At 34.4% G+C, this 17952-nt stretch overlaps 1 protein-coding gene across 6 annotated transcripts in view; it reads right to left on the reverse strand.

Moving 5' to 3' along the window:
* Nucleotides 1-16261, reverse strand: part of LOC125052882 — a 122441-nt gene extending 106180 nt beyond the window's left edge. For all 6 annotated transcript variants that reach the window (XM_047653928.1, XM_047653931.1, XM_047653933.1 and 3 more), the window contains exon 1: nucleotides 15769-16261. In XM_047653928.1, coding sequence (XP_047509884.1) covers nucleotides 15769-16215 — 447 coding nt within the window. In that variant the 5' untranslated portion in view covers nucleotides 16216-16261. The remainder of the gene's footprint in view (nucleotides 1-15768) is intronic.
* Between the last annotated feature and the right edge of the window lie 1691 nt (nucleotides 16262-17952).

The raw sequence follows: 17952 nt of genomic DNA on the forward strand, positions 1-17952 counted from the left end.
TTTTTAGCTGCAGTGACTGGGCATTGTACAAAAACTACATTGTTTCCACCCTGGCCCCTTACAAGAGTGCTCGCCTTTATTAAATCCACCTCACATTCACCCTTTGCAGCTATTGCTGCAATGACTTCTTGGACAGACACAGAGTCATCCAGGCCCCCAATTCGAAGAGCTGCTCGCTTCACCGGCGTATCCACCCTAACCTCTTCTGCAAGAACGCTGCGGAGTTTCTCAGCAAGTTGGCTAGCCTTTTCTGCACTTTGAGTTCCGGGTATTTCAATAATTCGGGCTCCTGTTGCAGTCTCTCTAATTCTGACTTCAGTCACGCCTAAGTCAGCTAATACGACATTGTCCCTAGCCTTTTTTAATATACCCGCATACGTTACACCTCTATCTGCGGCCTCCTGCTGCAATTTAATGACAACCGCAGCAGATCGCGGTGCAGAAAGTTTAGCTTTTTTTCGTGCTTTCGACACCGCACTTGGCACAGTTGCCATCTCCGCAGGAGTAGACAATATCTTACTTTTACGCTTAGGATGCGCAACAACTGACGTCCAGGCACCATCCTGCTCCTGGGAGCAACTTGGAGTAGGGCAAAGACCCTCAAGCACCTGAATTGGATTATCAGAGGCACCTGCATCAGGCAGCACATTAATGGAAGACCCCACAGGTCTCGCGTGCTCTCTTTCTTTTGAAGCTGCAAGGGGCGGACGAATAATACTTGCTGGTAATAAGCGATCCTCCATTCCCGCCAATTTGGCATCGATCATTGCACCCACCGAGCGCATGACCTCACCTTGTATCTCATTTGTTATAGTCTTCAAAAAATTTGGGTCTTGTGAGGGGTTAACGTCGGAAATAGGAAGAGCTGATCTTTCAGAGAACTCCCTTCGCAGTGCCTTTAAAGATCCTTCCAGATCAGCAACATGGCTTCGCAGACGTTTGTTATCCGCCTGCAGGCGGCGAGTCTCCTCTGCCACTGAACGAGACGTTAGACATTTAATTATCTCCTGCAAGTCTTCTGCCGCCTTTTGCAGATCATCAGAATGAGGTTCAGTAAGACTCCCTGGATTTTTAGCAAACTCCAGAAGCTTAGCCGTTCTTATCGCCGCTCTCTGTCGTATATCTACTGCGCCCAGAGATTCGATCTCTTCATCGAGAAGATATGACGCTTTAATCAGAGACTTTTTTCCGGCTTCCTTGCGAAAAGTCTTACTCCGTAAGTGCCTCTCAAAGGCAACTTCCGCCGCTTCTTCTTTAGCCTCCTTAATTGCTTTCCTGGCTTTTCCAACACCAATAGAATGAGAACTCGGCTTTTTCTTAACAGTTTCCCTCCTTGAAACCGATTGTTCTGTCTCAGTATCAGAAGCAGATATACAGCCGACATCCAGAGGCTCCTTGAAGAAAGACCGTTTACGGGTCTTAGCCACCCCAGATATGCTCGATTCCGAGCTACAGTCATCCATTTTGAACAAAACCAAAACACTAATTATCAAACCAAGATATCATTACAAAAAAATTAATAATAATATATATATATATATAGAAAACAAACAACAGACACACACACAACGACACAAAGATTAAGAACCACGAATACTTTAGACCTATTATCCGAAGACTGCGGAAATTAATCAACGCATGACCTTGAACAATTATACCAAAACCAATAAAAGAATGCGGAAATTAATCAACGCAAGACACAAACTCTCCTCTTCTTCAAGACACAAACGATTTCTTCAAACCAAAGACGATCGAAATATCGAATACTCGCGAAAAGTAGGTACGTCAACGCATAGCAATAACAGCGTCTGCGCTTCACAAAAGACACGTCCGCCTCGGTCGAGAGCTCGACGCGCACAACATAATATTTACCTACAAAAAGGTTAAAAATTTACAAAAGGGAACAAACAATACAAATTATTCAATATATTTAACTAAGTGCTACCTAATTTGGCTGTGTTTCGTGATGGTGTAAAAGTGAGTGTGAGTAGGAACGTTAAGGTACGGTGGGGTATGCTCATCATGGTGATTTTGCGCTATGGATATTCTTAATACTCCACTATTAACCATATTCCGCGATAGCTATAACAAGTCAAGGCTTAAATATTGGTCGTTGTATGCCCGGGGTACGTGATACAAAACTGAGTTTTTTGCATAGTTAGTGTTGATGTTTCATGTTCCTCACATATGAAACAAAATACTGTTATAAATTCGTTTCATACACGATAATAGAATAACACTCTTTCCAAGAATCGAACCTTATGCTGGTTGTGTACCAACTTTGTCCATCACATTAATCAATAGAGTCAGTAACTAGTATATTTAAACTGGTATAATCGATTATTTTATTACTAATTTCCAAAAACATTGTTCATTTTAATTAATCTATCAGATCCTAAGCTTTACAAAAGGCCCTCTATCGATGTTGCCAGTAAAATCATGTCCATACAATTAAGTGTAGCCCCGACAAATTGCTTCGCCCCAAGGTGGTCATACCGGCCGAGAATGTTAATCGTTTGAGGTCAAGAGGGGGTTAAGATGCTCCTGAACAAATAGTCGACTATAATGTGAGATGCTAATTGCTTATTCAGTACGTTACGTTATTGTTTCTTTTAGTTGAATGTTTAGAAAATAATTATCCCGTAGCTCTACAAGCTTGGATATAACATCATTAGATGCAAGTAAGATCTGCTTTCTGTTGCTGATTCATTTGCCATACAAGCAAGTGCGTATACAAAAAAAATATTGGTGCACAGCCGTGAATCAAATGCACGACCACAGGATTAGAGAGCCATTAATAATATTGTTTTTATAAGCTATATAATAATATGAAGTACCAATTTAAAATAATCCAAGTGTATAAAATTAGAAGTTTTAAGTTTGTAAAAAACTGTCTACATTATCATTCTTACTTTAATTACCAAAATTATTTGAGTGATTAAAATTCAGTGTGTTCCAATTATAAAACAGAAGTTTGGTATAATTCAATAACTAGTTGTCAAAATTGAAAAACTCTTTATGTAGTCATCCATTCATAACTTTACATTATAATCGAATAATCAATAAACCCAGATCAACTTATAAAACTCACATAACATATACATTTTCCTAATATATGTATCATAAGACCACAAAGCAAAATATTACAAATGATTGTATGATCATAACAATACCGATCGCTTTTCAGGAAATAAAATTTAAAATGACAAGTTCCAATCGTGAAAACCACTTTGCCGACGCCCAAAAAGTAAACTAAAATCAGTTTCCCCGTTTAATTTAGCGGGAGTCGGCAAAAAACAGAGCCTTTTTGTTGACCGAACATAACAACGAAGAATGCATTGTCCCGCTATTCCGTCCCAAGTTGTAAAAAGGACAATATTTTCCCTCGGCCCTGTCGCAAATCTGACTCACTTTACGGGAGTCAATTTACACGAATTGTTCTTGAGTCATAGATAAAGTATCGAATAAGATAACGGTGTTGCGAAAATGTTATTCTTTGAATAACGTTGTTCGAAATTTAAAATTCGTTGAAGGAAAATTAGTATTCCAAATTCGATTTTTTTAATCCTGTCTAAGAAACAAGTTGTCCATATTTGGATCTATTTCCGGCTTTCTCACGCGGTTTTCTTTCAGCGTGCGAGCCAGTGTTCTTCAAGAAAATCCATTTTAAAACAGCCGTAATTGGATCTCACGAGCTCGGCATTGAAAGTCTTGCCTAAATTTAACCACTACATGTCGTAGATATTTGGGTCTAATTTTGGCTTCATCGTGCAGTTTTCTTTAAGAAGAATCCATTTGAAATCTGCCGTGATACGATCTCACAAACTCGGCATAGTCTTGCCTAAATCAAACTTAAAAAAACACGAACACTTTAACCAATAGACTAACTGCTCTGATATTAGCAATTACCAATCCCAAAGTATTTTTAAGCAACTTCTACGTAGTTTACTCAATATCCATAGCGCTGGTCTCGCAACCTTGATATCGAACTACAAAGCAGCCTTTGCCTATTAGTTTTATGGCGAGTTAGAAGTTTTAGATTGATAAAATGAAAGAAATTCGTGCGTTATTGAAATAATAATGCATGCTGCGATAGAGAAAAAGTTTTATGTGATCTATCTTAACGTGCTCGGGTATAATGGATATGAAAACTTTGATCCTAGATTCCCAAGAAACCAATAAATTAAGAACTTACCCGCGTGTAAATTTCTTACGTTTGATATATTATACAGCAATTAATTCTAACAAAACTTATTATAACAAAAAACTTTTAACATCTCGAATTAAGTATTTGTATACAGTTTAATACACATAAAAATACAAAATGGATGCTCTTCTAGGTACTCCAAATATAATTTATGACAACAAATAACTTAATGTAATAAAAGGAAAAATGTACATTAGTAGGAAGTCATCATGATTTGGTCACTTTACGTAAGTTCGACATTCGGTGAGAAGACGCGCTAGGAGATGGATGTGCCCATAAAGTTCGTATTTTTGAAAGCCTCTTAATCAATACAATCGTAAATCAAAACTTTTAACGCTATAATTAATAATAATAGAATTTGACGCTTCAAATCTAAACAGTAAGTTGCTAATGGAATTTCGCATTATTTCACTTTCGCTTAGTCAATTACAGTGAGGGAAAACAATTTGAAACCCATTATTGCAAAACAATTTGGGATTTTTCGTAGTTTGAATAAAATTGCAGCTATCGAAACTGTTATTTTCATTGCGCCTTGACTATTAGTTTTAACGTGGAAAATAAATTTCGTTTTTATTTTTTGACTATGACAAGCGGTTTTAGTATTGAATAAAGTTTTTGGTAGCGATAGAATGGATTGTTAGAAAAGTGTTTTAAATTACAGATACCTTTGCTATGCGTCGTTTATTTTTGGTATTTCGAGTGCACTAAAGGTAATAGATAATCAGCTAGGAATGTATTTGAATTTGGAAGGCTAATTTCGAGTCCAGGCGTTAAGAAAGATTAATAATTACTACCATACCTAGGTACCGAATGGACTTCTACTTCATTATAATTAAATATATATATATATTATATCTATAATTATATTTATAATTGTTTGAACGAAGTCTTCAAACCGAGAACAGAATTTGTTAAAAAATATAGTAAAGGAAATTTCAACATTTAATTTTACGACTTCAAGCAATTAATAAAATAAGTTGGCATCATTACCTCAGATGGTGATGAATCCCATTAAATAAAATGCGATATATCAACGCGATCCGGTTATAAGATGAACGAATTGTGGTAATTATTTTTGCCTCCGTGGCGCAATGGTTAAGGCACATGGTAAGCTTGAGTTTTATTATTAGCGAGAGAATTTTTTGCTTAAGTAGTCACAGTAGGCAGATCACCTATTTGCAAACCAGTATACAAAATTAATAATAATTTGTTTTCTCAAAGAAGTAATAATCATTGTATTAAAAAAATTCTCCAAAAATCTAAGCATCTTCTAGAAGCGTAAATAAAAATTTAAGAGCATATGCTAAAATATTAACCAATTTTACTTCAGCAATAAACTATTGACATTATTTATTTATCAGGAAACAAGCAGATTAATAGATACAAAAAGACGACAAAGATAATATAAAGTTAGGTTATTGGATGTACCCTACATAGGTTCACTGAAAAATAATAAATATAAACCAGCATCACAACAGACGGGATAGCCACCGCAAATGACTCTTAAAATCTAGTACCTGGTTAGAAAATTATAGACTGCAGTAAAAGTGTTTAAAAAAAGAATACAACTTTACCACTTATGGTTAAAACTAATTATACAAATTGAATACGAGTAAAACGAAGGCGAAAAGTACAATAAATTAAGGTCATAAATTAAGTGAATAAGTATGCAGGTTTGACACCCGCTGGGAGACGTATCGCGTATAGGCGCCTTGCTTGACAGATACAAAAAAAGCCTCTAAACGTGCCTGCCCACGCGGCCATTAAGTTGGAGGTTTATCGGCCCATTCATACCGAGATGTATCTTCGAAATCGGGTGCGCGAGATCGAGCGTGAAATTAGAATTGTTTAAAAAAAGTTAAAATGTAATTAGATAGTAAATTACGAATGTAAGATAGTATCAATGAATTTTACGACGATTCGGGTAAACGATATGTATCGTAATGGAGTAGGAAGGTTTAATAATAACTGTTATATATATGTAAGACTCAGTCCATATTAATGTGTAAATATTAAACATAGTCGCAACTTGGTGATACCAAATGTAAAATATTTTGAATGATTTGGAGATTTTGATGTAGTAAACACACTTAAGTTAAGTTATTTGTATTTTACTCAATAATATTGTTCATATACTATTTTGTCATTATCAATTTCGTATCACTTTGAGTTAAGTGTTAATTAATAATTTCGAAACCTGAGCATATAAAACGCAAATTGCCATAAGCAATGTAGACATAATCATTATAATTGAAACACTAATTTTACATCTCGACAGTACCCGAAAAGCAATTTACTAACCGGAGACAGGAAGGCTATCATTATAATCAAAGTTTGAATTTTGTATACCGGTGATTATTGATTAAACTTTTTTGTTCGTCTGCATCAATTGGTGGGGTTAATACGAAAATAATGGGCTATCCAGGTTATAGCAGGGGCAAAACAAAAGGTTTACGAAGTGAGGCTGGGTCGGGCTAATTTTATATATAGATACATATATAAAATACAACCTCACAAATCACATAAAAATACGCTAGCTGAAATGGATTTCGCATCTACAGAGGACTTACTACGTATCTTGGCATGACTTTGAGGTGCCAAAAACTAACACAGACACAGCGCACGCTAATAACAACTCTTTAGCTACACTCTCAAAAACATGTGCCCACACACCCATTGACACATACTTAATGACTTATAAGACTTGTGTTTAATTAGATGCAACACTGCTTTAAACGTGTACCACTGTACCATGTACCACTGACTAATTGTTATCTAGGTACCATACAACACGACGTGTGTTGTATGGTACCCTAGGGGACTAGCAATATATGAATTTTGTCACAACCTATTTGTCATGAGTAAAGGTCTTATTATTATTAATTGTTTTTTCCTGGAATTAAACCCATTATGAACAAGCGCTTGAGGCGCGAGCTCATATATACTAAACCATAACTAAACGCAATATAACATACATTACAAACAATTCAAACTCTTTCGTAATTCTGCAAAAAGACAAAAGACGGTACTACCGTTGATTTTACAACAAAAAAGTTTTTACAACGACAGGACAAACGGTATAGGAAAAATTGAAACGTAAATATTGGAAAAATCGGAAAATCGAATAGTCGGACGTTTGCGGCATTTAGAAAAAGGCAAAAATAGAGTGTGGATTTTTATAACCGCTCCAGAAACAAATAAAACTCGACTGACAAATTGTATAAATAGTTTATTCTTTGGATTTTTATTAGTCTTCTGACAAGTCGTTTAGCATTTCGCACAGAGATTTTGTTTACAGTTGTACATTTATGATTGATTATTATAGATTATCTGTGACAGTCGGATATAAAATGTTTTGCAAGTGAATTTGAGCGTTACAGGCAGATAAAGAAATAGATAATTTAATGTTGTAAGCATTCGAAACTCTTGAAAAATCTTTCTTGCATTACGCTCATAATTCTTTAATGACCCATAAGTAAAGAAGGGTTCATACAAGTAAATATTATGGGGCAGATTATTTACTTATTCAGAACCAACAAAATCCCAAAAAATTGAATTACTGAGTAATTCAATTCACGGTAATGCTTATCAAAACATGATCAGTTATCACCTAAATAAACAGATAAAATGTATCTGTAAGAGACTGGAGTACTAAAATTTAAAATATAAAAGATAAGAAAATAAACACTTCGTTTTATACGAGAATAAATTTGCTGATTAACATAATTTTTTTTCTCATTCTGTACCCGAAGCAATTTAAAATGCAACAACCTTTTTTTTACATGAACTGTAAATTCTCTTTAATAACGATTTATTCATTCAAGAACTTAAAAATTAACATAAGAATTGGGTAGGTTGAAAGGTCTCAGAGAACTGATTATTTCGAGCTTGTCGAAGCACGGCTTTTTAACAATGAATTTTTCATTATATGTAAGGTCATCGGAACGTTTCTCAGATCCACAAATTTACTTGTGGTACACAAAGGGCTGGCCTGAAGAAAATTTCATACCTATAAAACATAATGAACTCTAATGTTTTTAGTATTCAGACTATAAACAAACCCAGGATAATGGAAACTAGTTTTATCTAAACTAAATTTTAGCGTCAAACATTGTTTGATAAATGTTGACAATGGACAAATTTGCTGAGCGTTTATTACTTACTATAAAATGTTAGTTTGTTTGGGCATCCGCAAAGCTAACACGTAGTGTTAAACGGGGTGCAAATGAAAAATTTCAGACGCGTTTATTAATTTTGCTATTGTTACCAATTCGCGACGGCCTCGGGTTGTTGCGATAAAAGAGTTTTTCTGTGACAGATAAAATTAAATTGCGATTCCAAAGCTTTACCACGAGCATGACAATGTATTAAATGATTACGCAAAATAAGTCTACTGTAAATATTTTTATCAAAAACATTTGAAGAGGCGCTAATATTTTTCCTATAAGCAACAAGGTTTTTTAATTACAACCCATATTGGCGACCATTGCAGTCTGAAACATACAATACTGTATAGCGAATTGCGCCTTTTGGAATCACATTTTGAGTGTATTATTTAATTTAAAATCTCTTGTCTTCATTCGCTAGATTCAACTAGTACCTATTTTTTGTCAGAAGTTTTGGATTCGATCTCCGCGCACTAACGTTACAAAGCACGGAGAGCAAGCTTGTTAGTTAAATGGGAATTGAATCAGATCGAAATTGAAGATTTCATTTATGAAACTATCTATGAAGTATTATTGATTTAACTTAAGTCCCGGATACAAATTATTTTATATGTGTAGTATTATATTTTTTAAGACTTTTATCTCAAGCTTAAAATTATCTCATCGTGAAAGACGCTACTACAAAAAATGTTTTTTTAATGTTACAAATATTTATTTTAAATCCAAAGTCATTTTAAAGAAAGAATCCTTGTATGAGTAATATAGTTCCCTTAATATCGAAAGAACATAGAAAATGTTTGCATCAATTACAAAGCAAAAAAATATTTTACGACGTTTTGGCTCCTAAAACAGACCGAGATCTTCAAGATATTTGTATTATTGTATATATAATTATCTTTTATCTATTGCCCATGCAATATTTACAAAGAACTTCCGTTATCTTTAACAACTATAAACAATTGAAATGCTACCGAAGAGAAACAAAAGACAGGTTATTTTGAGCAACGACTTCTAAGAAACAAAACACAAACGTTAGCTTTTTAAGAACTCAATAAACAAACATTCGTAATGTTTATCTATGTACTAACTTTTTATTATATTTAATGACCTCACAAATTACATATAATATTTAAAATGGCTTTATTTTTTGCGCCTTTTTTACGAACGTAACTAGACAATATGTTTGAGAACATAAGTAACTTAATTTAAGTGCTTTTTATCGACAATCATTTTATAATCGTCGAAATCAGTTAAAGCATTTCATACAATATAAACTACGGTATAAGACTACATACGGTACTACAATATATATTCGGTACTACACTGAATAATATTATCAAAATTCTATCATAGTTAAATCAAAAAATATGATGGAAGCAGAAAATATAATTATTATATTATTATAATAATATAGTTATATACGCATAGGAAATACCATCGTGCTGGACAGAATTTAGAAAAGGAAGCTTGACACGTCACACAATGGAACTGGACACATCTTACGTAACACCAAAAAAACGAGCTCCTTCTAAGAATAATTCAAGATGGCAGGCAGAAGGAGACCTGCTTGGTTGAAGAATCTTGGTCAATGCCAATGGTCAAAGCACCAAGTCATTGTTCAGAAGCGTCCAAAATTAAATTAACTATGATGATCGCCAACCTTCAAAAGGAGATGGCACTGGAAGAAGAATAAAGTCAACTGTCAAGCACGAAAAATATCGTATGACTCGTCGTATTGCGTATATATAATAAAACAACAATAATAAATCGAAAAGTCATCCCACAATAAAATATTTGAATGGTCAGACAATACATGTATGTAACTTGATCAATATTAATGTAAATTCCCTGTGAAGTTGATTTTTTATTCATCGCCAAATTCTGTTATATTTTCAAATTATCCTCACGCGATGTAAAATAGCATTTTGATTACCATTTGAGTTGGGTTTTAGGATACAAAAAATGGACCTAATCTCAGTTAGTAATTTAATCGAACCAAATGAATTCTAGAATATTTGATAGCTAGGGGCAAAAAGCTTTCGAAAAAAGTATCGTATCGTTTCGTTGTAGCGTTGTATTAATAGTTTGTAACACATTATAAAATCATATAACCTTGTTTGTTCTCTAAAAATATTAGAAATACCGAAATCTTAACACGATATTAAAGTTCATGTTTCAGTTTAAAAAGGTAATTGCTGTTTATATGGTAAATAGGAGAATTAAAAGCTAGATTAATAACTAAATGAGAAACGAAAAGCACAAATAATTTACACAGTAAATTATTGCTTGACAGAGCGTTCGTGAATAAAATTGTAAATTCAATTAGCATATTCTATTGTAGCGGACAATTTTTGTATTAAAACTGACTCTTGAGTCTCTCCATTTTTCTATAAATTAGCTCTGGAAGATAACAATATAGGACTAACAGGAATGGTTACAAAGTGGAATTCATATAATACTGATTATATGAAATCCACTTTGACATTTTATATTAAGTATATGAAACAGGCAAAACTCTGGGAAAGCAAAGGGTTGGCAGAAGGAACAAATTGTGGGTGCGAACGTAAATGAGTGGGCGGGCATCACATCCGCCGAGGAACTGTTTCGAGAACAGACCAGAACTCGAAAACCCATCAATTCAAGTTGTTAACAGGTAACCTTCAGCAATGGTGTATCGGGCATGTGTCACGAGATTGAAAAGTTACTAGAACATGCATGAACTATTATACAAATAAAACTGTAATTTAATTATGTGGCGCAGGCCATTATAGTATGCAGAAATTGCGGATTTATTTAACAATTTTATAGACGGTCTTATAAATTTAAATTTATACAGTAGAGCTTTTATTGGACCTTGGCGCAGCTTAAATATGTATAATCGTATAACTTCAATTACACAGAATAAGTTAACAGGCGTCGTGTTCATTATTTATCAGAGAAATAAGAGAAAGCTGTGACACGGATATACACGGAATTGTAATCAAAACCCGTCACTTGAAATTATTTAATAAGTAAATAAATTTAAGCAATGGATTAACACAACTGTAGAATAACTCTTTCAATAAATAAAAACGAAAACACATAATTTCTTGGACTTTGCAAATATGAAATATCTCCGGACACAAAAACTGGATATTAACAACACGTATTAAAACTTTAAGTAAACTGATATTGTAAGTAGTTTTTATTTGGAAAAGTCACAACAGCCGGGAAGGTTTATTTATCAATAATAAATGATTACTTCTAGTAAACAATGACAAAAGTTTTACGTTCAATTATTTAGTAATTGATATAACATTCGTGACTTGACACACCTCAAAACATCAACATAAATCAGAACCCGTCAAGTGAGAAACGACTTATGAGTTCTGTCATAAAACTAAATAATCATCGCATTAAATTTACTTTATTTTAACACTAATTAAAGAAATTGCTTTGTAAACTTAGATTATCACATTAGTGTTGCGTGCGAGAATTAAAACAAGAGAATTAACTTTGCATTCGTTGTTACATCGAGTGACCTTTTCTACCCTCGTCTCATTTGCATAACTTATTTTACAGGCTCCCTGTTCTTTTTTATATGGCGTTATACAGTATTGGCTTAGTGCTAAAGTTTGCGACTCTCAATCCTAAGGTCGTCCTTTTAAATCAGATGCAGGTTTCTCTCTATGTGCGCAAGGAACGTCAGCTCATACGGTGAAGGAAAACGTGAGGAAATCAGCGTGTCTTCTAGACCACGCTTTGTAGCACCTCTGATGTTTTTTTATATTATTAGAACATTACATATCATTGTTATCCGCTTGCCATAAAGATAAGATCATAACTACAACCCTATCATTTATCATAGACTATACAAATGGATACTAATTTGTACAGCTTCTGTGTCAAGTGTTAATATATTATTAGGTCAGCGACTTTAAGCATCTTAAGAAACCTCACCAAATACACGTTGATTACGTACCTACAGAAAACGTAGTTTCCGATTGCTAAAACGCTGCACTTAAAATATTTATTTATTTTAAATACTTTATTCAAAAACATACACATAAAAAAATATAAACTAGCAGGTTACAAAAGTTATAAGGCAACGGGCGGCCTTATCGCTAACAAGCGATTTCTTCCAGGCAACCCTAATGTGGAACAATGAAAAAGGAACACCAACAGAGGGTAGAGTATATGAAATGCAAAAATAAATAACAAAAAAAACTCAAAATACTATAACTAAAAACGTAACTATAACTAAATTAAAATAAAGTAAAATCTAAAGAAAATATGTATATAAACAAAAATTTAAAAGCCAATGAAAAGGTTAACTGCGTCACAATAATTAATATATATAAGCAGAGCTAATTATGAAGCAGAAAGAAAATGATCAAAAAGCTTTTTAAATAAATTTAAAAACTGAGCTCGTCTAATATCAATTGGTAGGGAATTCCATAGCAGGATACTTTGCAATTATCAATATTCTAGATGTAATTAATTAAGCGTATATTAGTTTATAAGATAGGAATCTCGTCCCTTCTGATCAGAGTCAGTATTATTGAAATTAACACAGATTGTTGAACGTATTTTATTATCTAAAATTGATAATTAGGCATCATTAGCGCATCAATAAACGTTTATGAAGGCGTTAATGTACGTATAATCCATTACATCCGTACCATTCTATAGAATTAGCAACATTGAGAAAACGATTGATCATAATGGGATCAAATAAGTACAAAGCACACTATCAGTTACGGTTTTACGAGGGCGGATATCTACATGAATCTAACATCTGTCCGGAATTCATAGGGAATTATTTAACACATTTTTACTTTGATATTCACCGAGCTGAAATAATTAATACAGGATATGGGTATTAATTGATACATTTCAAAAATCAAAATTCGAATACGTAGGATTCTTATTGTGTGTACGACGTACGCATTTATTATTTTACGTTTTAAATTGATAGTTATACTTCCGGACCCTTGATGTGAAATTCTTGGGTTGTATGGAAACTGCTCTAAGTAGTAAGACTGCCTTTATGAAACATCTTCTGGTCACTTTTTATTATTACCTATTTTTGTGATGTAAAATATTATTATATTTACAGAAATTAATACAAATAATTTTCACAGTCTATTGTGGTTGCTTTACCGATCTCTAAAGGTTCGTAAATAAAATTGTATCTTCCATAACATTCCTCAAACTCCAAACCTCAAAGCTATTTCATAAGCCTATTCTATTGTAGCCCTTAAAATTAGGTATTTTTCTTTTATAAAGACTTGTCTATCGTAATTTTATTTTGACATATTAGAGTTAATATCTTATAACTATAAACTGTGAAATTATAATGATTTAGTTTCATGGATTAGTAACTATAAATATTGCAGTCACATATCAGCAAATACCAACTGACTAAAACTAACCCAAATAAAAGCTACAAATTTAATAGTAACAAAACAATGGATGTCAACAGGACATAAATATTGGCTAATAGTCAGGAACTCGGAACTACGATATTGATACTCCCCCGAAATTTGTCAGTGCTTTGTGAGCCTTTCCGGCGTAATCGCTCAACAAATGGACTAGCAAAAACTAACGGATTGTTTGGGAACGCGTAAAAGAAATTCCAGGTAGAGGGTTTAAAATACAGTAAACACATGATTCGGAATCATATATCCCGTATTCATTATGTTGAAAACTGTATTCACTTTTGCGATTCTATAATTAAAGTTTCATAACGCAATGTTTGTTCTATAGATGTTTTGGGAACCTTTGAACTATTAAAAGCGCCTACTATTTTAGAGTTTAACATTTAATGAATTAAAATGATTGCATTTCATCATGGCATTTTTGTATAAATTATCTTAGTTGTGCGTTCTCAGGCATTTAATCTACATAATATATTATTCTACTTGCAATAATCTATTGCCTACTGTCTTTATCATCCAATAGTTTTCCATATATACCGGCCCAGGACCTTGCATCCATCGCTCAGAACAGGTTTCCAATACTCTCCTTTGAAAACCGGTAAAAATCAACGAACAATAATTACGCCAGACTCGCCACTTTACAATCTTTAACATAGATAAGGTGTGTTAAAATCTGACTCATTCATAGTTATAATTACCTAGTAAAGCCAGGTACTTCATAATTTGGTTATGGTGTAAAAAACGTAAACAATAGAGCACTGTAAGATTAGGCTATTATTCTGCGCAACTACTTTTGTGAACCTGTGAGGTTCGAGAAAATGAGTCATTGACAGAAATCCCATTAGAAATACAAATTTAATAAGCAATTTCCTCGAACAATACATGTCAATTCCATATTTTACTGCCTACTTTATAGCCCTGTCGTGAAAAGTCCTAACAACCTCAGCTTCTATGAAATGGGCATGTAAAATATTACCATCCGTTAGAAAGGCGGTAAATCATACTGACCGCTTTCAAACCTAGGTTGTGTTACATTGTAGAAAACCTAAAGATCCATTGTAGTAAAAAGCTATTACCGTCAGGCAAATTATTAGGAACGTATTGTCGTTTGGAAAACAAAGAAAGCTTACGGCTGCTAAATACTTAACCACCAAGAAAGTAATGAAGAACCTGTTACGAGCAGGTATAATTTTGGGTTTCAGCGCTCATGTGTAATTATGATTGATATTTTAATGTTCTACATAAATTTTAAGCTTCAACGTATTGGCATTTTACTTGTTATTTTCTTTAGTAATTATTAAAACTGCTGGTGCCGAAATAAAATTCTATCGAGTTTTGTGAAAAGGGTATAATGTGAACCATGTTTTTATTTTTGTCAACTAATTATCCTTAAAAGATTCAACGAAATAATTAATTTATAAAAAATACTACTATCGCTCTGTTTTAAATATTTAACTAGATAATAAGTGAAGAATATTATGGAAGAGTACTAGCTTGTACCGAGATCATTCTATAGCTATGCGTTGCATTAAATTACTTCGTGACAGTTAAATGGAATCGCTAATTATCAACATACCTACGTCTTTAAATCCCTTATGGAGATTAAAAAACTATATCCTATTCGTGTTAAAACGAATCGTATTACTAATTAATGCCCCGAGCAGCCAAAGCAGGCTGTGCGATTTATCGTAAATCCCAATTTAAAGCTGAGAGGCACGCGATTACAATCTTCTCACGACAGGGAAGGCGCGCGAAGTTCTCATCTCCGGGGAAATCACGCACGCAACAAATTTTATAACAACTCGTATGCCTGAAGCGTCCAAGACGCTGAACACGAAGACTAGTTCGAAAATAAAAAAACAAGGCGCGAGCAGTGCCTCTACGCGGCCTCGTTTCATTCAAACTTTTTACCGCCACACACTGAAAATCACAAACACAGCCGCAAGAGACACTGCCACACCGAATAAACACTGACCGTTGTGGAGTACGGCTGAAGGCTCAAGCGAATCCCATCTTGAGCTAGACGCTCACGTAGCAGCCTCTTCAACTGGATACGTGGAATTTTTACTAACTCCGCTTTACCCTCTTCATACTCGTCGGCATATTTTGCCGGTTCAACGGCTGCCACCGCCTGTTCTTTGCGGACTTCTTCTTCACATCTGCAGTCTCGAGAAGCAGCGGCTTCCTCCAGGGTAAAGTACACAGCCGCTGCACCTTCTTCTCTCAAAGTTCTTACAGAGTGCAACAATCTTTGACGATGTGCCGGGTTAAGAACTCCGATCGCGTCTAGATCGGGTTCCCCGACCTGTTTACATATTTCTAAGTCATCATAACCGTTATCAATGAAACTTTCCGCGTATTGGCCCAGGTGGAGCGATCGCAACCACTCGATGACGATATTGCCGTTCGTAGACGAGGCCATGTCGCGTCAAAGCGCGCGGCGCATTACAAGGCGTACTCGCGGCGCGGCAGACAGCGAGAAACTGGCGGCCACGCTCCCCTAATCCCCCCTCGCCCCGCAGTAAGCCGCGGTCGCCGCCCCTAGACCTACGTGCTTTTGCTTTTTGACATTTTGTAGCATAATCGTTTCGTTTAGCGTTCTTATAGGTGCCTATGTATAACAATGTCAAACAATAGCTCTACCTTTGAAATGGCATCTTGAAGAAAAATTTTGCTCAGTACGCACAGTGATTAAACTGATCAAGGGAGTAAACATGGTCATGATCAAGGTTGTAATAAAATAAATAAAATGAACACTGTCAATAAAAATGAAATTAAAACAGTTAAATTCTACGAAAATCATTGGAGACATCTCTTAAAATATAAGCTATAATACCGCAAAATGTATAATATGTTTAAAGAATGAAAATCAGTAGTCCCGGTTTTCCCATGCATGTAACATGTTTTGTTTGCTTAGTACGACAGTTAATTACCCACAAACGGGAAAACGGTGCAAAGTTTACTTTTCCTAAAGCTGTTACTCATTAAACTTCTTGAACCTGTTTTATCTCATTTTGGTAACTGAAACTACGAGTGTTGAGGTTTATTTGAGCGTACATAACTTTCTTAATAACTTTCCTCTAACTTAAGCCTTAATTTATTTCCTGATACACTTATTATCTAATTATCCTATGTGTTAGTAATTATCTTTTACAGTAGATCAGGAACCCTCTCCAGTAAAGGCCTCCTCCAAGGCTTGCAATCTTTCTCTATCCCGAGCTATTTCTGGTCTCTGTAGCGTTTGTCTGGTGGGCCTCTCCATGTAGTTACTGTTTTCGTCCACCTGTGATCTGTAAGGCGCGCTACATGACCAGCCCACTTCCACTTAAATGTTTTTGCGTGTTTTTTCAACTCTGATCTTATTTTTATGTGACTTATCTTGTGTACTTAATGTTTAGCATGCTCCTTTCCATGCCTCGTTGACATGTATTTTTATTGTTTTTTGTTTTATTTGTAAATTTCCACCTTAGTGTAATCATTAATATTTTTTTTATTTACGACGTCGTCTCACGAAACTCAGACTAGATTTGTAAATGGTTCCGTGTTTTAAGAAATTGATTTTCAAGTATTTGAAGCTTTGCAATAAATTTTGTACACCTTTTTAAACTTGGATTAAGTTTGAATTTGGAATTTAGAATACGCTTCCCAATTTCAATGTAGTAAGTACACTTTATATTTAAATCGGCTCGCTTTATGCGACTCTGATCTTTCAATGCCCCAATGGTCTGCAACAGTAGGCTTGTCATCTATTTGCCTATCAAAAAGACCATGGTTGACCAACAGTTACAGCCCAGACCTATTAGCTGTAGCGGCACTTTTTTTATATAATATTTTTAGTATGCAAATGAAAAGGATGCAAGCGTTGAGTGGCATGACCTGTACATCGCAGTTCCACGGCCCGTAACTATGTTGGCCTACTTACACAGGGATCACTTAATTATCACAGTCTACATACACTGAAATCTTGCATTTTTAATCTGCTTTTAAATGTGTTGGCTACGTGAGTAATGTTAGGTTAAACTGCGACTCATTATTGGTCAGTAAAATGTTTTGGAATCTGTAGTCGATAATATTGTTATATTTGTTGGGACTTTAGTTGTAAATTTTTATTGACAGATGACTAAAAACTGTTATATAAAAACCCACTACCTACGGCTAT

The sequence above is a fragment of the Pieris napi genome, chromosome 10, assembly GCF_905475465.1.
Source record: "Pieris napi chromosome 10, ilPieNapi1.2, whole genome shotgun sequence".
Taxonomy (NCBI): domain Eukaryota; kingdom Metazoa; phylum Arthropoda; class Insecta; order Lepidoptera; family Pieridae; genus Pieris; species Pieris napi.